At 43.5% G+C, this 26,427-nt stretch overlaps 1 protein-coding gene across 1 annotated transcript in view; it reads right to left on the reverse strand.

Annotated features, from left to right (window-relative positions):
• LOC308298162 (protein NLRC3-like) overlaps window positions 1-26,427 on the reverse strand; it is a gene marked incomplete at both ends in the record, with an annotated part of 97,391 nt that overhangs the window by 17,538 nt on the left and 53,426 nt on the right. The window contains 2 exons of the mRNA XM_080741718.1: window positions 4,637-6,376; window positions 25,521-25,715. Coding sequence (XP_080597844.1) covers window positions 4,637-6,376; window positions 25,521-25,715 — 1,935 coding nt within the window. The remainder of the gene's footprint in view (window positions 1-4,636; window positions 6,377-25,520; window positions 25,716-26,427) is intronic.

The raw sequence follows: 26,427 nt of genomic DNA on the forward strand, positions 1-26,427 counted from the left end.
ATTGGTTTAACTTAGCCCCGCCCCCTCTTCTGATTGGCCGAAGCTTTATTTGTCCATAACTCCACTTCCCAACACATTACTGGTCTCAAACTTGGTGGGTCGTCCCACAGCCCCGCCCCCTCTTCTGATTGGCCGAAGCTGTATTTGTCCAAAACTCCACTTCCCAACACGTTACTGGTCTCAAACTTGGTGGGTGGTCCCACAGCCCCAATGGCAAACCCCTAATGCTAACCGCTACTCCCGCTAATGCTAAAGCTAAAAATGCTAATGGTAAAAATGATAATACTAAAACATTTTAATAATAACAAATGCTAATGCTAAAATAGATAATTTTAAAAATGGTAATGCTAATGCTAACAATTGCTAATGCTAACAAATGCTAAAGCTAATATTTAACAAATGTTAGTGAATGCTAAAATGCTAATGCTAAAATGCTAATGCTAAAATGCTAATGCTTAAATGCTAAAGCTAATGTTAATAAAAATTCTAAAACGGTTAATGCTAAAAACGATAATGTTAAAGCCAATGCAAAAAACGCCAATGTTAAAAAATATAATGCTAATGCTAACACCAACCTTTACACAAGGTTGCACACACTTAGCGAGCTGCAGGCACACTTAAAAGTTCTTAGAAATTTTCTTTTCTAGTTGTCAACAGCTATCCCCAAAACAAGCCTAAATCTCCATTTGGCGTGTTGTGTTACCTTTACGAGAAAAGCGTCTTGGATATGTATCCAAACCTTAGTGTTGCCCTTCGCATACTGTTGACTGTGCCAGTAACCGTGGCCTCTGCCGAGAGAAGCTTTTCCAAATTGAAGCTCCTGAAGAACTACATGAGGTCAAGCATGTCTCAAGACCGTCTCAATGACTAGCAGAAATAGCTATCGAGCACAAAATAGCTCGCGATTTGGAATACTCCAGAATTATACAAGACTTTGCTGCAGCCAAGGCAAGAAAGGTGTGTGTGTGTGTGTGTGTGTGTGTGTGTGTGTGTGCGTGCGTGCGTGCGTGCGTGCGTGCGTGCGTGCGTGCGTGCGTGCGTGCGTGCGTGCGTGTGTGTGTGTGTGATCCGCGGACCTACTTGTTACCCGTCATTATATAAAAAAAAAATCGCTCGCCCCGCTACCCGTGTTTACATGCAGTTAATTAAATAGCCGTGTGTGCTTCCAAATGGCATCACACTTGATCGTCCCTGCATGATGGCCTCAGTGTTTGCGACGCAATATACAGTGTATTTACATAAACGCCAGGTCGGCTGACACTCTTAATTATTTTTAAATAGCCTTTTAAACAACCGGTATGATGAGAACATGGGCTATGGTGCGTGCTGTGGTTGTGTCTCTGTGTGTTGTGTTTGTCCTGACTCCTGCTGCACACTGACTGTGTTCTGTGAAATACATTGGAGTCTATGGTGCAGATACAGAGACTCCAGTGTTGCCAAATTCTAGAAGTGAAACAAGCCATCACTAAACACTGAAGACAAGACTGAGAAACAGAAAAATCACATCTCATCTTGATTCAAGGTGTAAGTGTTATGAGGGCTGTTAACAACAAGAGCAAGGAGGGAAGCACGCACATCTCCAAAAATGTTTCAGGTGCTGAACCAAAAATACACACCATATGAAGACCCGTAAGGGTCGAAACATTGTTTCTACTTAAATAAAATTGTCGCTGGAGCTACTGAACAGTGTGCGGATCTATATTCTTCCTTCCCAGTAACAATTTTGTCATGTCAAGAAAATCACACATACACATCCTGTTAAGTTTTAATCACATGATAAATAGTAAAACTAAACTAATACAAATAATGGTGGTAAATTAGTCTGACCTTAGGACCTGCAGTCTACAATGTGGACTCTTTAGTCCAGCAGAGATCAGCTCCATGGATGAATGGTCCAATTTGGTCCCACTGAGGTCCAGTTCTGTTAGATGTGAAGGATTAGAGCTGAGAGCTGAAGCCACAACTTCCCAGTCTGTCTTTTTGAGGTCACAGCCAGCAAGTCTGTAAAGATTAAATGTAAAATCAAACCCATTAGACTAGCCTGGTGGGCCAGCCTCATACTTCGTATCGGGGGTGGTGTTGTGTTGTCTGGTTACCAGGCTACCATTAGACCACTTTCACTGTCTATGAAGTTAACAAAGAGATCTTCTAGCTAGCTAGAAACGGTGTTTGGTAAAGCGCCACCATATGGCCTATGACCCTATTCTGGGCTGTTCAGCCAAAATAGAAGATCTACCGCAGGGGTTTTAAAATGACCAGCTCAACATGATCTACCCACCCAAAAAACTATACCTGAGAGGGCTTTGGAATAGAAGCACTGGTGTCAAACGCATTTAAATAGCAGGTGGAAAAATATGGAAATAGTGGGGGGAAAAAAGTATTCTACCCATTCTGTATGGAAGTGGTAGGTTTTCGGGTCCTTTGTAATGCAACTGACTCTCGAAAACAAATCATTGCATTGGGGGTTTGCCTATTTTAGAAGCCACGAAGGGAGTTGACCAGCCCTTCTTGATGTCAATAAATCAAGTTTAATTATAGCCTATATATTTTAGGGCATATCATGTGGTCTACCTGCATAGCCCATATCATGTGGTCTACCTGCATAGCCTTTGTGATCATCAGAGATGGGAAGTAACAAAGTACAACATTTTTCAGAACTTTGTACTTTACTGAGTATTTATTTTTTGGAGTACTTTTTACTTTTATCCGTTACATTTTAACACAAGTATCTGTACTTTTACTCTGCTACATTTTCAAAACAGGCTTGCTACTTTGGTGTTATGTTAATGTTGCGCCGATGCGTGGCAGCTAGATCAAACAAAATGATTAGAGCGCTTGATTATCATGCATAGAAGCTGCGGTGACGCTCTGATGCTGGCTGAGTGAGAGATTCACACTGTGTCAAGTAGGCAAGCACCGGTGTATTAACTTCCTGTAACTAGACTAACAAATAAAACTAACCACATAGCCTACATAATAGCCAAATACCTCATGCTCTTATTTAGAAATCCACGGTTTTCAGAGGAAGCCTGGTTTAATTCTACCATAACAATGCTGTGAACCATTACCATCTCGTCATGGCTTTCAAATATGTCAACACAACATTCACATGGATTATAACTGCTATAACTCTATGGATTTATAAACACAAAAACACAAGACTTTGGCCATGATGCTCCTGTAATGCACACGCGTTAGAAATGCGTTCTTTTTGAACCTCCAAAGCTAGGTGAGTCAGTGGCAGTGTTTTTTTTATCACATTGATGCTGGATAAAGTATAGTGCTTCTGTCAAGTTCTGTGTCATTCTGGGCCAGTTTTAAGATGTGTTTGGTGGGGATCTTTTAATTTTAATATCCTTCAAATTCTAGAAATATACGGTAAAAATACTTTTACTTTTACTTTAAAAGTACTTTTCAAAGCACATACTTTTTACTCAAGTAATTATTTGGAATGAGTACTTTTACTTTTACCAAAGTCGTTTTTTTCACAAGTACTTTTACTTTTACTTAAGTACAGAATGTGAGTACTTTTCCCATCTCTGGTGATCATGCATTGACGGAAGCATGAGGTCAGTCCGTGTCTCCCCAGGTGCGGCAGAGGGAGAGCAAAGCCCAGGATTACATAGGCAATTGGCACTGGGTGAGAAATGGGTTGCAAAATTGTGGGATAAAAATTATAAAAAAAAAACAAAAAAAAAAAACCTACTACTGGTAGATCACAATCTACCTTTTGGGCACCCCTGATCTACCAGTACAAGCTCACAATATGTCAAACATTGAGAGCTTACATAAACAACAACATATATTGAAAAGAATAATATAAATAAAGAATGTGAACCTTCATGCCCCCCAGAGGATGACCTCTGCATATTTTAGTGTTCAAATAGCATCACCATTAGGTATAACTGTTCACTGTCACAACATTTCTAAATGTACTGGTCAGATTGTCATGAAACTTCTTGATCACATTTATTCTCCCTACAGGATTAAACCTATTACTTTTACTGACCTCATGACCTCTACTCTAGTGCCACCTTTAGGCCAAAATGTCCACTTGCACACATGATGTTTGAAAATCTAATGTGAGGATTGTCATGAAACTTATGGAGCACATTGATGCTCCCTGGAGAATTAACCCTACTGATGAAGTGTCCCCACAACCTTTTATATAGTGCCACCCTTTGGACAAAAAAGCACTATATAGTATGTGTTTTATAATGTAGTTATTGCATTTATGTATGTATTTATTATGCAAATAATTAAAGTTGTTGCTGTTAGTTACAATACAGTGAATATTTCAGTGAATACAATATAAAACTTAGCACTAAAACATAACATATGTTTGTATTTATTTTTCCATAGAGAGCTGGGTTATAAAGCCTGATTTATAACAGCAATGAGCACCTCACAACTGTGAGCTTGTAGATCAGCTACCAGACATAATTTTACTTACTAGTTTAACTTACTTTGTTTTTATTATTAGCCACTGGCTGACCCCCTGGAACAGGACCCCCGGGGGACCCCGGAGCACACTTTGAGAATGTTTTATGTTAACCATCATATCTAGTTATAGATTAGTGGTGTGAGGGTAGATTGACTATATTCTAGTACATTTTTTATTACCATGAATACTAACCGAGCCTTTCTGCAGTTCCTTACAGCTGGGATCAGTCTCCGTCGCCCCTCCTCTGATGTGTTGTATTTGTCCAGGTACAACTCATCCTGAACCTCTTCTGACATCTGCAGCATGAAGGCCAGAGCTGAACACTGGGATGGAGACAGTTCTGTCTTTGATCTGTCCCCTGACTTCAGGTACCGTTGGATCTCCTGAAATACTGAGTGGTCGTTCATCTCCATCAAACAGTGGAAGATGTTGATCATTCTCTCAGGAGAGTGGTCCTTAGTGGTCATCTCCTTCAGGTTGTTGATGATTCTCTGGATGCTCTTTGGACTGTCTTCCGTCTGACCCACTAGGCCTCCTAACAGACTCTGGTTGGACTCCAGTAAGAGGCCATGAAGGAAGCGGACAAAGAGGTCCAGGTGGCCATTTTTACTCTTCTGGGATTTTTCCATGACTCTCTTCAGGTAGCCTTCCAGGGACCTATCTCCTCTTCTCCGTAAAATGCCTGGGATGCCTCCTGTTCCCAGGAACGTCTCCAGCACCTTCTTGTTCTTCTGTGTGAAACAGTGGAACAGGTAGACTGCAGCCAGAAACTCCTGGATGCTCAGATGAACAAAGCTGTGCACTGTTTTCTGGAAGCTCACACTCTCTCTCTTGAAGATCTCTGTGCACAGTCCTGAGTACAGCGAGGCGTCTTTCGCATCAAGACCACACTCTTCCAGGTCTTCTTGGTAGAACATGATGCTGCCTTTCTCCAGATGTTCAAACGCCAGCCTGCCCAGCTTCAGAAGAACCTCCCTGTCCTTCTCCATGAGCTGTTGTTGATTCACATCATGACTCTCAGCATACTTCAGATTCTTCCTCTTTGTCTGGACCGACAGGAAGTGGCTGTACATCTGAGTCTGGGTTGTAGGCAGCTTTTCTGTCTCGTCTGTCTTCAACATGTCCTCCAAAACGGTAGCAGTGATGGAACAGAAGACTGGGATGTGACACATGATGTGGAGGCTCCTTGATGCCTTCATGTGTGAGATGATTTTGCTGGCCAGCTTCTCATCACTGAATCTCTTCCTGAAGAACTCCTCCTTCTGGGGGTCTGTGAACCCTCGTACTTCTGTCACCAGGTCAACACAATCAGGAGGGAGCTGATTGGCTGCTGCAGGTCTGGTAGTTATCCAGAGGAGGGCGTTAGGGAGAAGATTCCCCTCGATGAGGTTTGTCAACAGCAAATCCACTGATGATGTCACTGTGACATCAGAAACAAGGTCATTCTCTTGGAAGACATGAGAACCAATGCGAATGTTCTCGAATTTCAGCGGGAACCTGCTTTCATCCAGACCATCAAAGATTAAGCCAACTTTCCAGACAGCGAGCTGCTCTGCTGTGACCTTCTTTAATTCTGGGTGGAAACGATGTATCAGTGAGAGAAGACTGTGCCTCTCATTTCTGACCAAGTTCAGCTCCCGGAATGAGAAGGGAACCAGGAGAATGACATCTTGATTTTCCAAACCCCTTGCCCAGTCCAGAGTCAACTTACGCACAGAGAATGTTTTTCCAATGCCAGCAATGCCCTTGGTCAGAACTCTTCTGATGGGTTTGTCTCTGCCAAGGATGAGGGGCTTAAAGATGTCACTGCATTTGATTGGTTTGTCATGGAGGGTCTTCTTCTTGGAAGCTGCCTCTAGCTGCCAGACCTCATGTTGGGTATTAACCCCTTCAGTCTCTCCCACTGAGATGTGGAGCTCTGTGAAGATGCTGCTGAGGGAGGACACTTCAGTGACGTATGTCACACGATCAAGACGGTTCAAACCGACCTTATAAACCTTTAAATCCTCCTGTGGACTGACACCTGCTTTGATAAGACAATGAAGACATTTTAAACATTCAGCTTCATTCATAGCTTTACATTCTTACAGCTGTGTATGGACATTATTAATGAAACGCCCTTCTGTCCTTTATGCATGTCAGTAAAAACTAGAAATACTGTTCCTACAAAACAGTGTGGGCTCGCTGCTCCCTCATTGGCTAAAGGCCCTGCCTTTGTACTTTCGGACGTTTTATTCTTATTTATTTTTTTAGAATAACCTTAATATATAAAGATTTGGGTGAACATACTGGCCTGGGAGAACATACACTTTCAGCGAGCCCACAAACCTTTACTATATAAAGATTTCATGTGGGTGGTGTTGTTATTTTTATCAGGTCGCAATTGTTGGTGGTGATGTCACCACCATTCATTGGCTTAACGCCCTACCTTTGTACTGTCGGTCATTCTTTTTAGAATAAACCTGACCTATAAAGTTTTGGTATAACATACTGATCTCATCTTTCAGACGAGCCCACAATTATAATAATAATTATTGCAAACTGTGTCCAGTAGTGATGCACGGATCGACCCGGTGCCCCCACCCGCCCGCCAACCCGCCCGCATGCGGGTGGGTGGGTCAAGGTTTTCAGACTCCATTGGCGGGCGGCGGGTTATCACCACTCTCATGTGCAAAAAATAAATAAGAATAATCAACGTTTGAATACGAGCACGACGAGCGAGCAAGTTTTAAAATGCGCCAGAGAGGAGCGAGGTTTCTCCTCCGCTCCTTGGTGCGAGGACCGTCCCAATTCCGCTCCTGTTGGGGCCGCTAACCACATTTTGCCAACATTTGACACAACGTGAGGTCGTGAGCACAGCAGAGAAGATGCACAAACAATTCAGTGCATGTCGCTGATCAGGATTTCACTTATGTCTCTGTCATCTACACAAGTCCGTTTATAATACTTTGTGTCGGTTAAGTTATAAAACCAGCCAGTCAACGGATACGATTTGAAACACAACTTTCGCAAGTGAGACGGATTTTTTGACTGAATGAACCGCACGCTCACCTCGAGACTCCAGTCGCTCCCATGCATCTCTCCAATCTGGTGATTAATCAATAACCAACAGGATTTAATATTGTCCGTCTTTTGCTGTCTGTTTAAAGTGTGAGGCGCTGTATAAATATGATTGTCATAAAACCTGAAACGCCATTCTTACCCCGACGATTTGGAGAGAATGAAAGTCTTTGAATGAATGTCTTTTAGGCTAAACCCCAATTTGAACAACACGTTTGTTTATTTAGCCCATGACAATATTGTATGGGGTTATCTTTGTGCCATAATTAATTTGTATTCGTACTTTTCCTTTTTTGACTCGTAAACATTTTCAGCAAAAAAATTACACGTAAACAAATTAATTTGAAAAAAATATCCGTAAAAAAAAAAAAGTATGAATGTTTTTTTGGAAGCTGCAGTGATTATTATGCCAAAACTAAAAAACAAGCCAAAATACGAATATTTTCTTACTGTTTTACGAGTTGTTTTTTGGTTACTTCATCACGAATGCTTTCATCATCTGCACGACTACGAATCTCAGTCAGCAGTTAGGAAATACGAATATTTTCTGACTGTTTTACGAGTTGTTTTTTTGGTTACTTCATCACGAATGCTTTCATCATCTGCACGACTACGAATTTCAGTCAGCAGTTAGGAAACTGCCAAAAATCACATGATAGGCAGAGAGCCAATGATGTGAGGCCTGTCCCACTAGCCAATCAAAAGGCTCCGGAGTTGGCATGGCAACCAGCTGTTGCCATGTCTTCTAAAAGTGAGTACTCTGGGCTTTCTTATCCATAATTTTAGCTAATTCCATCACCAGTCCCTATGGAAGTCTAAATGCTCAAAAGATAATACAAAAATACTACAATGAAATGAAATAAAATAAATAACAAAATGATATAAATAAAAAATACATAGTTCTATAGATCTAGGGAGTCATCCATATGTTTTCAGATCTATATGCCCATCCCCATGTTCTATTAACTGTTCTGCTGCTGTAGACGGCGCTCACCGTCATTGAAAGGGTTAATACCATGGCGCCGTTGACGGTGAGGACTGTCAATCTTACTGTATATACAGTAAAGATATTATTACTTACTGTACGTCGCTCCGGTCCCGCCCGCATCGGTAATGTCCGCGATTTGTTTACAACGCACGTCGGGCGTGCACGCGAAGTTAACGTCCTCCATAGTAAATCCATTGAGAGGCCCATAAAGAGACCTCATTTTCTCCAAAAGGGACATTCTTATACAAAGGATGGTCTCCACTCTCCAGTACTGTACACAAACGCTGGGCGCAGCCATGTTCTCTTCTGGGCTCACACTGTCATGTGACTAGATGACGTAATCGTTGCCGTCAAGTGATAATCCAAAAAAACTAAAACAACCCCCTTCCAGCCCTTCAAAATAATAGCGGCGGCCTATGGAGGAAACGGCGTGGCACCGAGGCACCAAGCAACCTTCAGATTAAGAGGCACTATTAGTGTTAATAGATCTATGGAGTCATCATATGTTTTATTGTACTTATTTTAAATAAAGGGGCCTCGGCATCGGCCGAGGGACCCCCCGGGGACCCCCTGGAGCTCCGGGGACCCCCGTGGACCCCCTGGTGCCGCCGCTAAGGGGCTCCGAAGGGGCCCAAAAATAGGAGTGGCACTTTCATGGGAAATTCGGGACTTTGACCGTGCGGACCCCCTCCATGGGTGACGGGACCTGGGCAAACGTGACAGCGCGGCCTGGTGGCGGCCCCCCGGTACTGCAGTGCACATAAAAACCCATAACTCGGGCTAGGAGTGACCGTTCGAGACGGGACCGGTACCCACACGTCCGGCTCGGGGCCCCGGAGCCGGCCGTGGTGGCTGAACGCCGGCACTGCAGGCGGGTAAAAAAGGCCGTAACTCTGCCACCGGGAGAGACGGGGCCGGCAGCAGGGGGGTCCCCCGAGGGGTACCCCAACCCGGACGGACGGACGGACGGACGGACGGACGGACGGACCAAAAAGGAAGTGCCCTTCGCCAAACAGGAAGTGCCTCTATATCTCATGAACCGTTTGTCGTACGACGCGTGGGTGGCGTCATATGACTTGATTAGGAGTCCTTGACCTTAATTGGTGCAACAGGAAGTGCCCTTTGCCAAACAGGAAGTGCCTCTATATCTCATGAACCGTTTGTCGTACAGACGCGTGGGTTGCGTCATATGACTTGATTAGGAGTCCTTGACCTTAATTGGTGCAACAGGAAGTGCCCTTCGCCAAACAGGAAGTGCCTTTATATCTCATGAACCGTTTGTCGTACAGACGCGTGGGTGGCGTCATATCACATGATTAATAGTCCTTGACCTTAATTGTTGCAACAGGAAGTGCCCTTCGCCAAACAGTAAGTGCCTCTATATCTCATGAACCGTTTGTCGTACAGACGCGTGGGTGGCGTCATATCACATGATTAATAGTCCTTGACCTTAATTGGTGCAACAGGAAGTGCCCTTCGCCAAACAGGAAGTGCCCCTATATATCATCGACCCGTTTGTCGTACAGACGCGTGGGTGGCGTCATATCACATGATTAAGAGTTCTTAACCTTAATTGGTGCTTCCTTCGCCACACAGGAAGTGCCCTTTGCAAAACAGGAAGTACCTCTATATCTCATGAACCGTTTGTCATACACTTGTGGGTGGTCTATGACTTGATTAACTCATTCCCTGCCAGGCCCGATAGTCCCGAGATTATTCCAATGTCTTTCCCCGCCAGGCCCGATAGTCCCGAGACAAAAAAAAAAAAAAACTTTTTTTTTTTTTTTCAATTTTTTTTTTTCAAAAAACTTTTTTGACCCCAAAAAACTGAGTAGGCATGATAGCAATCGCGAAATTGCATGTTTAACCCCCATAGCAACCCCATCTTTCAAGCATGGCAGCCATTTTGGCAGCCATATTTGTTAAACATAATGGCTGCTATCTCAAGAATGCCTGAACGGATTTCCATTCGGATTTTTTTGTTTGAAAGCTGTGAGCAATGTGGACACACGTGGTGCATTATCTAGGCATGGGTGTGCATTATCCGTGCACTATGAATTACATGGAAGTCTATGGAGACGAATGGCAGGTGGGAGTACGGAGGTATGTTAAAATGGCGGCCAATGTGTTAAGAGTCCTTCAGCTTAATTGGTTTAACTAGCCCTGCATCCTCTTCTGATTGGCTGCTGCCCCTTGTGACGTGGGTAGAGCTGCGAGGGCCCGGTCATCACTGCTGAAGGACTCTTAATCAAGTCGTATGACAGTGACACCACCCACAAGTGTACGACAAACGGTTCTTGAGATATAGAGGTACTTCCTGTTTGGCAAAGGGCACTTCCTGTTTGGTTAAGGAAGCACCAATTAAGGTTAAAGACTCTTAATCAAGTCTTATGACACAACCCCCGCGTCTATACGACAAACGGTTCATGAGATATAGAGGCACTTCCTGTTTGGCGAGGGTACTTCCTGTTTGGCGAAGGAAGCACCAATTAAGGTTAAGGACTCTTAATCATGTGATATGACGCCACCCACGCATCTCTACGACAAAAGGTGCAGGAGATATAGAGGCACTTCCTGTTTGGCGAAGGGCACTTCCTGTTGCACCAATTAAGGTCAAGGACTCTTAATCATGTGATATGACGCCACCCACGCGTCTGTACGACAAACGGTTAATGAGATATAGAGGCACTTCCTGTTTGGCGAAGGGCACTTCCTGTTGCACCAATTAAGGTCAAGGACTCCTAATCAAGTCATATGACGCAACCCACGCGTCTGTACGACAAACGGTTCATGAGATATAGAGGCACTTCCTGTTTGGCAAAGGGCACTTCCTGTTGCACCAATTAAGGTCAAGGACTCCTAATCAAGTCATATGACGCCACCCACGCGTCTGTACGACAAACGGTTCATGAGATATAGAGGCACTTCCTGTTTGGCGAAGGGCACTTCCTTTTTGGTCCGTCCGTCCGTCCGTCCGTCCGTCCGGGGTGGGGTACCCCTCGGGGGACCCCCCTGCTGCCGGCCCCGTCTCTCCCGGTGGCAGAGTTACGGCCTTTTTTACCCGCCTGCAGTACCGGCGTTCAGACACCAGGTGGCGCTCCGCCACGGCCGGCTCCGGGGCCCCGATCCGGACGTGTGGGTACCGGTCCCGTCTCGAACGGTCACTCCTAGCCCGAGTTATGGGTTTTTATTTGCACTGCAGTACCGGGGGGGCGCCACCAGGCCGCGCTGTCACGTTTGCCCCGGTCCCGTCACCCATGGAGGGGGTCCGCACGGTCAAAGTCCCGAATTTCCCATGAAAGTGCCGCTCCTATTTTTGGGCCCCTTCGGAGCCCCTTAGCGGCGGCGCCAGGGGGTCCACGGGGGTCCCCGGAGCTCCAGGGGGTCCCTGGGGGGTCCCTCGGCCGATGCCGAGGCCCCTTTATTTAAAATAAGTACAATAAAACATATGATGACTCCATAGATCTATTGATAGAACATGGTGATGGGCATATAGATCTGAAAACATATGGATGACTCCCTAGATCTATAGAACTATGTATTTTTTATTTATATCATTTTGTTATTTATTTTATTTCATTTCATTGTATTATTTATGTATTATTTTTTGAGCATTTAGACTTCCATAGGGACTGGTGATGGAATTAGCTAAAATTATGGATAAGAAAGCCCAGAGTACTCACTTTTAGAAGACATGGCAACAGCTGGTTGCCATGCCAACTCCGGAGCCTTTTGATTGGCTAGTGGGACAGGCCTCACATCATTTTTGTCAGTTTCCTAACTGCTGACTGAGATTCGTAGTCGTGCAGATGATGAAAGCATTCGTGATGAAGTAACCAAAAAAACAACTCGTAAAACAGTAAGAAAATATTCGTATTTTGGCTTGTTTTTTAGTTTTGGCATAATAATCACTGCAGCTTCCAAAAAAACATTAATACTTTTTTTTTTTTACGGATATTTTTTTCAAATTAATTTGTTTACGTGTCATTTTTTGGGTGAAAATGTTTACGAGTAAAAAAAAGGAAAAGTACGAATACGAATTAATTATGGCACAAAGATAACCCCATAATATTGTGCTACTGACACTGTAGACCTTTCTGTAAAGCGACTTTGGGTACTTAGAAGAGCCGTATATAAAGATGAGCTATTGTGGAGATGATATACAATCTTTTTTTAAATGCGGGTTGCGGGGCGGGCGGATTCGTTGATTTATATATTGTTCTGCGGCGCGGGCGGGTTACGTTTCGTGCGGGCTGTGGGTCGTGAATATGAAAAAAAGATGACCCGCGCATCACTAGTGTCCAGTCTTACTTTGTCCACTTGTGGTTTGACGGGATGTCCTCAGTCCAGGTGTGATCAGAACACAAGTCCTCTCTCTGTGGACGAGAATATATATATTATGTATATGCAGTGTTGGGTTAGAAGATATGACTATATCATAAATACACATGATGTATGTGCACATTGTGCAGTGTTGGGCAGTAACAAGTTACTTAATGATATTTTTATAAAATACTACTCAAAGGGACTGGTTTTCCAGGATTAGGACCCACTGCAGTGGTGTCCGGTAAGAACTTAACCGAGATGTCGACCCTCATGCTTATGGATAATGTATCTGAAGATCCCTGTATAACGTTGAGATATCTGGGTTGTAAGGCCAGATATCCCGATTCGTACGGAAGGCTTTAGTGCGAGGTCGCGCAGGACGGAATTTGCACAGGACGGAATTAATTTGCAAGTGTGATTCGAGTTGCGGTTGGTTGTTTAAGTTGGACAGAATGTGTACAAAATGTTCCCAAATATGGATATGACTGACGTCTCACATCATAGATGTCTTATATTATAGACCTCTCATGTCTCATGTTTTCTATAACATAGGACCACATGAGACTCACACAACATGTCCATATATGGGCATTCCAAGCTTTGGGCTTAATATTGATGACATCAGGGATCTCCATATATGGGCATACCAGGGGGAGAGTTCCGCCGATTTAAAATGAACTAAAACTTCCTATGATTGGCCGCTAGTTACGCTGTTTTCCCCCTGGCCGGTTGCAAAAAGAATTGTTCTCCTTTGGATCCCATTCATTTCCCCCTTTCGTGTTCTAACCTTAATTAACATTTTCATGAATACTTTATGGTTCCTATCGCTAGTTAAAAATTGCCTTTCAATCACGATGATATGCGTTTTGTGAAAATAAGGTCCCATTTATGTTAAAATTGATGATAAAGTTGCGGGGGGCGTGGCCAACTAAACTGATACCAGCCAGCTGTGTGCTTCTTCTTGTGCTGTATTTCGGGAGGCTCCGAGCACATTCTCCGGTTGCGACCGTTGGCAGCCAATAGCCTCCCCCGTTTGCATTTCAATCTATGATGGCAACACCCATGCCAAGGACCCATATTGTGTCATTTGCGCTGCATAGCAACCAATGGCTTCGCTTTGTCAAAGGACATGGATGGAATGTGATGTCACAATGTGATGTCACAACAGGTCAGCAGCTAAAGACATTGAGGGTCTTTAGCTCATGGACAAGATAAGGACACAATGTGCCGGTTTTCATAGTTAACTGCGACCTACAGTCGCAATTACTTTACACAGTAATGAGTAGTGTAACTTATTACTCTGCCAAAACATACTAATATTATTACATATTCGTAATATGTAATATGATATTACTCATCCAAATAACACTGCTTCACTTGTTACAATGAGCATGATTTATTTTTGTTTCTGACCGAGATAAAAGCGCTCTCTTCACTGTATGGGTCTATGAGCCTGCACAGTGGTGTGTCTGTGTCCAGCAGACATGCTACAGATCTGTGGAGCAGCACATTTTAACCGGTAGAGAAGGTGCATGTCACATGCGAAAAAAGAACAGATTTACAAGCTATCAACACTGTGCGATGGTACAGGATGTTAGCTTGTAGATCTGTTATTTTTAAGCATGCATCATCACATAAAGTTATGATGTACGTGCAGGTCTGGGGTCTGACACACATCCATGGTCCTCCATGCGGGGGCGGGGCTCACAAACAAAGCCTCTCTGTGGTTACGTGATCATAATCTATCTGTCAGCTCTTTCAAAGTCCCTTCTGATTGGCAACGTTTGGCTTTCAACTGTAATAGAATTCTAAAAATGTAATCTTTATTTTATCTTTAAGGTTACCAGAATGTCATGTCATTGGGTTAGTGTCATGTCAGGGGTTTCTATTCTAAGCTTAAGAGCAACTGTTGAGTGAGTCATTCCTTCACCTGTACACCAGAATGTCATGTCCTGTATTGTATATTCCTGACCAAAGAGCCTTATATGGACATTTGTCAACTCGACTCTGATCTATTTTGATGTCTCTCTGAAATGTATAAGAGGACTAGCTGTGTCAACTGTATGCAGGAGTTGGAACCTATGCTGTGATGGTATAGTGTTGCTGCTCAGGAGCTCCTTTTTAATACATTTTGATTGTGTTTGAACACTTCTCGAAACCTTCCTTTTTCACAGTATATGTGACTGAGGCTGGAGGAACCGTCCAAATGTCGGCGATTTTAAAACAGTAGAAAAGTCAATGTCATTTTTTGTATTTTTCTTTTTTTTTTTTCAATTCACACAAGTTCGAATTTAGAACAAGGGTTTCGTGTCAAAAGATAGTTGTTTTAAGGTACTACAATGGCTATTTTTATTTGTTAAACTAGGCTGCTTTTGTAAGGAATTGTACTTTGTTTTTGGGGGAGGAGAGATTGCGCTCTGAGAACTCATTGTATCGAATTTCACGCTTTGAGCACCGCCCCATACAGCGTGGTGCATCTGGTTCTAGTGTGTAAACACTCTCAGTGACTAACTTCATCTCGCTAATGTTATTGGTTTGCAGAAGACAGCATTCTGGAAGGATTTATTTTTTGATTTATACGTCGTGGTCTGACTCTCTGAGTCGCTCTCGGGCACACAAAGAAAGACGCAGCGATGATGTTTTCTCGTAATGGAACAGCCGGCGCTAGTGGGAAGCTAACGCTATACAGCGTATCTCACATCTCAGCCTCTCGTCTGTGGTAAAAAATAAAGCCCCGCCGCTCACGAACGCTTCTTACCTTTTGTGAACATTCTGTCCAAAAAGTAAAGGTCCTATACACTTCTCTCAACTGTTTACTTTTCAAGCGTGGAAGAAAATCCAATCAGCTTGTTGAAATAAAGAGTTTATATCGCTCATTTTGTCAGCCGGTGCATTATTTTCCCCTCTATTATTCGTTGTGTCTATACCACGTGACCAGGGGAGGTAGCGTGTCTAAAAACAAAGGACCGGCTGACAAAATGAGCGATATAAACTTTATTTCAACAAGCTGCTTCGATTTTCTTCCACGCTTATGAAGTAAACAGATGAGAGACCAGCATAGGACCTTTACTTTTTGGATATACTGTTCACAAAAGGCAAGAAGCGTTCGAGAGCGGCGGGGCTTTATGTTTTACTACAGACGAGTGGCCGAGCTGCGAGATACGCTATAGCGTTAGCTTTGCGCTAGCGCTGGCTGTTTATTATGAGAAGCAGTCGCCGTTAACACAGAGAGCGTTACATTTGCACTAGTTTTGATAATGAGGCGTCAGCTTTATAGTTCAGTTGTTACTCAAGCTCACTGCAGCCCATGAACGGACACGTTTCTCCGTTCTGTGTTACCTCTCTTTTAGACCAAAACGTAGAGATATTTTATTATGTTTCTTTGTATACAAACTAAGCTGAACGTTCATACAGGAGTCAAGAGCACTTTAAATCAGTGGACCATCTGTAAAGGGTCAATTTGGAACCCCCTCACAAATAAATACATAACTAATAATATTAGTTGTATAGGGCAGTGGTTCTTAACCTGTGGGTCGGGACCCATGGAGGGTCCCCAAATTATGTTGAAGGGTCCCCAGATGATTAACTTAATGTGCAAGTGCAACATTGTTTTCTCACTCAACACTGAACAGTATGAGTTATATGCACATTTCTAAAGTGACAATTTAGGGTCTTTTTAGTATACCTTTTAGTACCTCTAAAATGGCAAATTAAACAAATATTAGAGGCAGAAATTGTGACAATAGCCGATCTACCAAGCATGTAGATCTGCTATTTTCTCAATAGAACCATGTTATACAAAATGTAATGCCTCAACTGTTTTTGCTCGTCAGGGTGGAGGGGTCCCCAGTTAAAATATGATTATTTTGGGCTATATATATATATATATATATATATATATTAGGGATGTGAATCTCGACCACTGAGGCGATACGATACGCATCACGATACACTCCCAGCGATACGATATAATTGCGATACATTGAAATCTTGCCGATACGATACATCACGATACACCCCTGAACCCGATACGATGCGATATGATTCACGATATTTTGCGATACACCCCTGGTGCTTACGATGCGATACGATTCACGATTCGGTGCGATTCAACACAATGCAAAGGATTTATATTAAAGCCCATGTAAATTTCCCCCCCAAAAAAATTACTAAAAATGCATTACATTTAATTTCCAAACAATTTATTGTTTCACTGGCTCTGTCTAACAATCCAACTTATTGAAATCTGGGAGAACACTCCTTGCTGGCTGGTAGAATTGTTTGATTAATACTATATCATTATATCATTATTATACATCATTACATCCTCAACAGGTGGTCAGGGACCCCTAGGGTCCTCAGAGTTATGTGAGGCGGCCAAATATTAATAGTTCGTTTTTACAGTAACCATTGAACCCTAGCAAGTAGCAACCCTATGGGGGAACATTAGCCAATACATTAACACTTATTGAGGGTTTAAGAGATAATAATTCATGGATTATAATGAATAACATAAATCCATCATATTAATAGAAAAGATAATGTGTGAACAAATAAACACAACATAGTAATGTATTAATGTCACTGATGAAATAGTGCTGTCAAACAAGTCTCTGACAAGTTTTAATCTGCAACAGTTTTATATAATAGCCTACAGTAGTATAAAATAGCCTACAGTGGGGGTCCCTGCTTGATCTCTCTCTTCTCAGTTAAGGATCCTTGACCTGTATTATTATTATATTGTATGAATATAATCTAGGATTTTGCCATTTCTAGCCAAAATGTTTCAAAACGTAGATATTTGAGTCACAACGCGTCACGTTGTGAGCTTGTAGGTCTGCTATTTAGGTGCGTGCGCGACACCGTCGAGCTGCCAAGTATAAATCAGGCTCCAGCCTCTCTTTGCAGAGGGAACAGCAGCAGCAGAAGAGTGTTCTGCCTGCTACAGTAACAAGTTGTGAAACAGTGTCAAATACTTTGTTTTAATCGCTAGCTGCACGCCCAGTATCGTTGTTATAGTTCATACGTGTGTGTAGATAAAGCGTGGAAGCTTCTGCTTTGTTTAAATCAATTCCGTCGCAGACTCGACAAGAAGAACAAACGGGTGTGGAATGTGGATCATAATATCACGCAGCGTGCTCCAGTCCAGTGACACAACAACGGATCACATCAGCGAACATTGGACAGGGAGGGATGTTATAAAGCTAAACGTGGTACTAATCTTGCATGTTTAACCAGTGGGCTCACGAGTGCTGTCTGTCTGTCTCTGCATTCCGTCGGGTCGGGTGTTCACTGCGCTCCGCTGAGCAGCCAGTGGCACAGTGCTGCTGTAAAAGACGCTGTCTGTAGAGTCGCTACAAGTGCTTTTTGGGGGGAGGGCTGATGGGGCATTCAATGCGCCTCGGAAACACAGTATAGAATGAAATACTATTATGCAAAAACCGATCCAACCGTGGAATGTACCGATCCAAACACTCACGATACGATACATCACGATTCCAGCCGTCAGTTGTACCGATCCACCCTGAATGAACCGATTCACTCGTATCGCGCACGTTTGTATCGCGATTACGATCCGTACCGGTATATCTTCGCATCCCTAATATATATGTATATATGTGTGTGTGTGTGTGTGTCGGGTAGAGTGTCCTCTTTTTGGGGATTCAGAATATGGTCACCCTAAGCATATAAGGAGGGGAGGAGGTAGAAAAGACCACTGGCCACTATTTCTGACATGGCTGCAAGCACTATAGCACAATATATTACCACAGGTCTACTACTAAATAGTAGTTTTAAATAATTGTAGTGGAATAAAAGTAAATTTGAAGTTGACAGCTATACCACTGTGGGTGTGGTTTGACTTGGGGGGAGTGATTTAGGGGTGTAGGTAAGTACCTATTGTCCCTCCCATTGTCACACCCACTTCTGGCTACCTAGAGGTGTCAAAATGTTCCTTGCATTCGCCGTTAACACAGTTAACACAGAGAGCGTTACATTTGCACTAGTTTTGATAATGAGGCGTCAGCTTTATAGTTCAGTTGTTACTCAAGCTCACTGCAGCCCATGAACGGACACATTTCTCCGTTCTGTGTTACCTCTCTTTTAGACCAAAACGTAGAGATATTTTATTAAGTTTCTTTGTATACAAACTAAGCTGAACGTTCATACAGGAGTCAAGAGCACTTTAAATCAGTGGACCATCTGTAAAGGGTCAATTTGGAACCCCCTCACAAATAAATACATAACTAATAATATTAGTGGTATAGGGCAGTGGTTCTTAACCTGTGGGTCGGGACCCATGGAGGGTCCCCAAATTATGTTGAAGGGTCCCCAGATGATTAACTTAATGTGCAAGTGCAACATTGTTTTCTCACTCAACACTGAACAGTATGAGTTATATGCACATTTCTAAAGTGACAATTTAGGGTCTTTTTAGTATACCTTTTAGTACCTCTAAAATGGCAAATTAAACAAATATTAGAGGCAGAAATTGTGACAATAGCCGATCTACCAAGCATGTAGATCTGCTATTTTCTCAATAGAACCATGTTATACAAAATGTAATGCCTCAACTGTTTTTGCTCGTCAGGGTGGAGGGGTCCCCAGTTAAAATATGATTATTTTGGGCTATATATATATATATATATATATGTGTGTGTGTGTGTGTGTCGGGTAGAGTGTCCTCTTTTTGGGGATTCAGAATATGGTCACCCTAAGCATATAAGGAGGGGAGGAGGTAGAAAAGACCACTGGCCACTATTTCTGACATGGCTGCAAGCACTATAGCACAATATATTACCACAGGTCTACTACTAAATAGTAGTTTTAAATAATTGTAGTGGAATAAAAGTAAATTTGAAGTTGACAGCTATACCATTGTGGGTGTGGTTTGACTTGGGGGGAGTGATTTAGGGGTGTAGGTAAGTACCTATTGTCCCTCCCATTGTCACACCCACTTCTGGCTACCTAGAGGTGTCAAAATGTTCCTTGCATTCAAATGGCTTTTTAAGCAATTTGGGTTTTATGGTGCAACCAGTTTAAAATGTCCATAACGTCTTCTAATATGCTCCAATTTCAACAAATGATACATCATATGAAAGCTTAGATTCTGTACTTGGATAATCTGTACAAAAAGAAAAATGACCAATGCAGACATAAGGAACAAAGTACCAGACCTAGTCACATATATTTTATGCAGTATCATAGCAATATACAATACAACGTTTCTGGGAGGGCATGTTTTGCCCAAAATGCAACAAATCATGAATGCAGCAGACACCTAATTGCCATGAAACTTGGCTACAACAGCCTCATGGTGGCGCTACAACAGCAAGCTTCATGTTTTGGCCTATAACTCTTGAACCATGGGTCATACAATAAACCATTTTTTATGTTATGCTGATCCTTGGATCATGACACAACTCCACATTTGATTATGTTTTCCAAAATTTAGAAGGATTGACATACTGTGTGTGTGAAGGTCCAGGTTCATTAGTGTCTGAAGGAGGTGCATCTTTAGAGCAGTCAATCTTCACTGTTGGAGAATCGGGTCTGTGAATCATACAAATGTTTAAATCATTATCATGTTATTGAAAGTTTGTTGAACATTATTTATTGTTACATCTCATTATGAAAGTATTGCATATACTCATACAGTATAATATAGCATATCTATGTTTGCTGGTTTCAACTCTTGGACGTTGCAGCAACAACAGCAAAAACAGTCAGTCAGTCTGCTTCACCTCTGAACAACAGTGATTTATAATCTATAGATAAACATTGAACAGCACATAGTGATTTATAATCTATAGATACATATTGAACAGAACATATTGATTTGTAACACTTAATTCACAAACTGCACATATAGTAACTTATACTCTACAGATAAACATTCGACAGGGAGGATAGGCTGTTATTAGACAATGTATAGCTTTGTTTTTTACTATACAATATACACAACACATGACAAAGTGGTCTCATGCTAAGCTAAATCTGCCCATTTACCGGTAAGTGCATATTGTTTTGTTTAGTGTAATACTTTGTGTGTGGAGGTCCAAATTTATTACTGAAAGTAGGAGGTAAGTTGTAAGACAAACTGTTCAAAAGTTATGGCAAAAGATAGAACTGAAGCTGTATTGCCGTATATTTGCAGGCAGGGCTGCCATGACCTGCAACCTCTGTGGCAACCCTGCCCACCCAGCCAGCCAATGCACCTTCGCTGCCCCCGCCCATCAACCTCATTTTCCACCCGACCATTCCCCACCTACCGCATCAGTCCCATCGGCATAGCCACACGAAAATACTCAATACTCGCATTATAATTGACCTCATCTCCCCACAGCACACCCACCCCCAGCATTAACACTCATGGGGCCAAATTCGTTCAGTAACGAGATAAGGCCACTGGAGGTCGCTGTGCCAAAACTCAGTTGTCTCGTTGAGAGATGAGACAATGGGTTAACTTTGCAGCGTGCTGCTGCGCGCATGTTGTGTACCATGTGAAAGACCCTGGTCCATATGTCATAACGTGACTCGCACAGAAGCAAAATGGAGTGTCTAGGCTGCATAGACTCCCATTCTATGCTGAAACATAAAAAGGGCTTTATCTCTGAATAAGAAGAAGAACGCCAGGGAAGCAGAGATCTGCTTGTTTTCACAGCGACACTAATACCGCGATGGTCGGCCCCGGTTTGGATTTTAGTTTCGCGAGCGTTTGTAAACAAATGGATTATCTTCCTCAATTGTCAGCAGACACTCACATGCACACACACGAAGCTTCCGAGGCTCTTCAAAATAAAGCGTAAGTGAACGGCGGCACCAGCAACAGCTAGAAATGTTAGAAACCTTGGCTCCCATTGTGTTAACGGTCTCATCCCCAGCCCAGATTTCTCCATGCAATACTCCACGGTAGACGGCGCCATCAACCTTATCCGGCTCGCTGGCAAAGGAGCATGGTTAGCCAAAGTGGACATCATCGCCGCTTTTAAGATCATGCCACTCCATCCCGACAGCTGGCAAGACCAACATTATTTTGCCACACACCTCACTTTCGGGTGCAAAAGTAACCCAAAACATTTCGACACCATCGCCGAGGCCCTCTGCTGGGTACGAACCAACAACTATAAGCTCCCATTCGTCATGAACCTGCTAGATGACTTTCTCGTAGTCACCCCTCCATCCCCTCCCCCTGGCCAGACTTCTACCCACTCGACCCCGACAACACCCAGACCTCTGCCCTCTACGAACTCTACCCCATAGTTATAGCCGCCGCACTATGGGCTCCCGAATGTAACAGCAAGAGCATCCTCATCCACACTGACAACACCGTAGTCCACATCATCAATAAAGGCCACTCCTCCTCCCTCCCCATCATGTCACTCCTGCACCGACTCACATGGCTTTCCGTCACACACCAGTTCATCATCCAAGCAGCCCACATCCCAGGTTACCACAACGCAATAGCTGACTCACTTTCCCATTTTCTGTTTAAAAATTTCAAGACACTGGCTCCACACTAAGACCCCCACCCAGTCCCGGTCACTCCATTTTTGGACATCATCTTTCCGCCACCTCATCCTGCAGTCCCAGCATCTTCCTACTGGACTTGCGTGGACCAAATTCAGGTCATTCCACCACACCCACAACATCCCATTCCCTTCCACTGACCTCATTACACTCAGCCTACATCAGATACAGCCACTCCACACACTCAACCAGAGTTTCCACAATCAGAGCATACCTCTGCGGAATCTCATTTTTCACCAAACTCATCACCGGCTCAGCCCATCCGTTCACACATCACCCCCAAATCACCCTCCAACTGAAAGGCCTACAGCGCCTCGAACCACGCTTCCCTCCCAGTCGCCTACCCCTCTAGCCGCCTGCTTACATACCATCCGTTCAGGCTACCCCAACCAAACCACCACCTCCATCATAGAATCAATGTTCCTCCTCGCATTTTACGGCTTCCTCAAGTGCTCAGAATTCACAACATCCAACTAAAAATTCGACCCCAGCATCCATCCCTGCCTATCAGACCTAGCCATCCACGATCACAATACCCTAGTGTTCACAATCAAAAAGAGCAAAGCCTCCCAGTGCCGCTTAACCCCCATCTACCTATTCCGCCTCAACTCCCCAACCAGCCTATACAAACCACTAGCCAACCATATCCGAGTCAGACATTCCCTCCACGTCGACCCTCAGATCCTTTATTCACCACCGAAAACGGAACAGTAGCCACCCGCAGCTGGTTCCACCTCCACCACCGCCAAATTCTCACCATCTCAGGCTTCTTGGCAGATCATTTCTCAGGCCATTCTTTTTGTATCGGCGCTGCATCCACCGCCCCTAGCCGAGGCCGCCAAGACCACACCGGCAGGTGGTCCTTCCATTCCCCTCCTTTTCATTATTGATTCATGTCTTTGCTCATTGCTCATTATTTATTTGCTTCATTAATTTAATTAAAAAACCCTTAAACCTCTTCATGGTGTGTTTCTTGGTTAGCTAGTGAAATGGTGTTGGAACAACAGAAGTTCAGGAGAGAGAGAAACACACCTTGACTCCACCCCCCTCTCCACCTACCTGCTCTCACGCCACCTATCTGGCCCTTAGCTCCGCCCCAAGTCATCTACCTGGCTCTATGTATCCTCACCCTAACTTCCCACAATCCCTCATGCTTTTCGTATCCCTCCACCATCCCTACACCACCACCGACCTATTTTCCCCTCTCTCTCTCTCCCTCGCTCCATCTTTCTCCTCCTCTTCCTATCCCCCTCTCTTCCTCTCTCTATTTCCTTTCTCAGGTTCCCGCCGGGGAGTTCAGTTCACATCGCCACTGACGCTGACGGTGCCAGACGATTACACTATACAACCCCTACCCCAAAGACTCCAGGGTCAGCGACCCTCCCCGGGACCCTCACCCTTCTCATTCCCCTCCTTTTCATTATTGATTCATGTCTTTGCTCATTGCTCATTATTTATTTGCTTAATTAAGTGTGCCTGCCATGCAATGGCAAAACACGTATTGTAATCCGCCATACGTGCCGCCATTCTTGCAAATTTCGGCACATAATAACTGCCGCAATATATCAAAACGTGCGGCTCGGCCGGGAATGGGGTGCTATTCCTTTACTTTCCGATCCGCGTTACCATTGCGAAGTAATTTGCAAAAAATTACGGCCAAAAACCCCATTGACTTTGAATGGGAAAAAAACAAGAAACTTTGGCGCCACATTATTCTGGCCTACTGTTACCTAGCAACGTGATTCAAACTTTAAAATGCTCACACGACTTTGGACTTTTTCCGCCCTGCCCCCTCTGTATTCCTATTGGCTGAGCTTTAAACAGCTATAACTCCAGTTTGCAGCATGGTACCGTCTTGAAACTCACTGTGTGCACTTAGACAGTCAATAGGAATGAGCTGTAATTGCTGAAGCCCCGTCCCCTCTCTTCCTATTGGCTGAGCTTTAAACAAATCCATAATTCCAGTTTGCAGCATTGTACTGTCTCGGAATTTGATGGGAGTACTTACACGGCAAATAGGAATGATCTGTAATTGCTTAAGCCACGCCCCCTCTGTCTTCCTATTGGCTGGGCTTTAAACATCCCTAACTCCAGTTGCCAACATGTTACTGGTCTCAAACTCGGTGGGTGGTCCCACAGACCTAACGGCTAACCGCTAATGCTAACCGCTACTTTCGCCAATGTTAACATTATTTAATGCTAATGCTAAAATGCTAATGTTAAAAATGCGAGCTGCAGGCACACTTAAAAATTTGTAGGAATTTTCTTTTCTAGTTTATTTAATTAAAAACCCTTAAACCTCTTCATGGTGTGTTTCTTGGATAGCGAGTGAATTGTATATATCTAAATATTAGCCTGATTTCAGACTGGGGAGCTTGAGTCTGACATTGTCCCATTGACAAGAGATTTCAAAGGGGAGGGGTGGGAGCGGTTGTGTTTGACTTGTGTGTACACATACACAAAACATTCCCCCCCTGACAGGCATCAAACAGGCCGTTGTCTTTGATGCTTTCATTGATTAGAGAGATCACTAACGAGGTCGTGACACTTTTATGGCCTAATAAATTACCTTCGTGCACAACCCCTTTGAAGTTCAAAGGGAGCAATTAACCCTTCAAGTGCCAAAAAGCGGAATTAGTCTGGCTTTTTGACGGCTAGCGACGCAATGCTTTGGTCCTTACCTGTGAGCTGATTATTGAAGCTGTAGGTGGTCCGACGGCCACCGTTGTTTACCGCGATCGCTACACCAGACCAAGAGAAGCAGTCCGCTCAGAGAGTGGGCGGGTCTATGGGCTGGAGCCAGGCAATCTAAATATAACTATATACCTAGATTATAGCTCTAGATTCGTGGTGGAACAGTATGTAAACTGTGTAAACTTGTCTTGAGATGGTTGGTCCCACATCTCAAATGTTTCAGGTGAGCATCTGAACAATATACGTAGTATGAAGAACCAGAGCATTTACTAAAAAGTTCAAGGACGGAATGGTTAGCACCGCTCAAATAGAGACATGGACTGACAGATACAAAGTTATCAATATATGGGCATGAAAGGGATAATGTAAGATGGAATTCATTTCCCAGCGGATTCATCATGACTCGTGTCAGTGCAACCACACTTGCAATGTCCCAGAATTTCATCGTTCTAGTTGTGTCTGTGAGTTTTACATTCTGACCTCTGATCGGTAGATTGTCCAACTCTGAAGTCCACGAGTCCTCCTCCAGACCGCTCACTGGGTGCAGGAGAGTCTGCTCCCTGCTGATCACTCTTCATGGAGACACAGCTGGAGGCAGGAGTGTCTGCTCTCTGTTGATCACTCTTCATGGAGGCACAGCTGGGTGCAGGAGAGTCTGCTCCCTGCTGATCAACCCTGGTAGGAAGAGAGGAAGAATAGTGTCACATTTATTTTATTACCTCCGCCAGGCCGACGGCATTGTAGCAGGTCATTAATCCAGGTTGAAACTACACAACTTTGTCAGATGTCAGATTATGCCATTATATAGTGCAATATATTCTTGCAGCATCTTCGTCGGGAGACTGGCAACACTACAAGTATGACGCCGATCAATCATCCTTTGCCGGCTTTCATGACTTTACGGCAAGATCAGGGAAGTGGGTCAAGAAATATCGGATGGAGCTCGAAACCCAACCCTTAAAAACTCGATAACAAATGTATTGAGACCCGGTATAAATAAGCTTAAGGACTGTCGAGCCCGTTATCGAGCATAGCGGTCCATGACGTCATGTCTTGTCTAAACAATCAAGGCAAGAGGAGATCAAGAAATAAATCTAATCACCCTCGCTGGCACAAACTTGTCTGTCTAAAAGTATATTGATACCTGCCAGCGCTGCCCGAGGAAGCAAAATTATTAATTAAAAGTGAACGTACACTACACACATTAACCAGTTAACGGTTTCTTCAATATTATTTTCCAAAAGTATTGTATCTACTAGTAAAATGTAGTGATATATTCTGTTTAACCCTTAAGTGCTGTTCGGGTCATTTTGACCCGTTTTACATTTTCATTTGGGAAAAAAAGATAGAAGTTTAAATTTGTTCAACCTGAAACTCACTGGCCTTA

Source organism: Nannobrachium achirus, assembly GCF_963921795.1.
Source record: "Nannobrachium achirus genome assembly, chromosome: 14".
In the NCBI taxonomy this organism is placed as follows: domain Eukaryota; kingdom Metazoa; phylum Chordata; class Actinopteri; order Myctophiformes; family Myctophidae; genus Nannobrachium; species Nannobrachium achirus.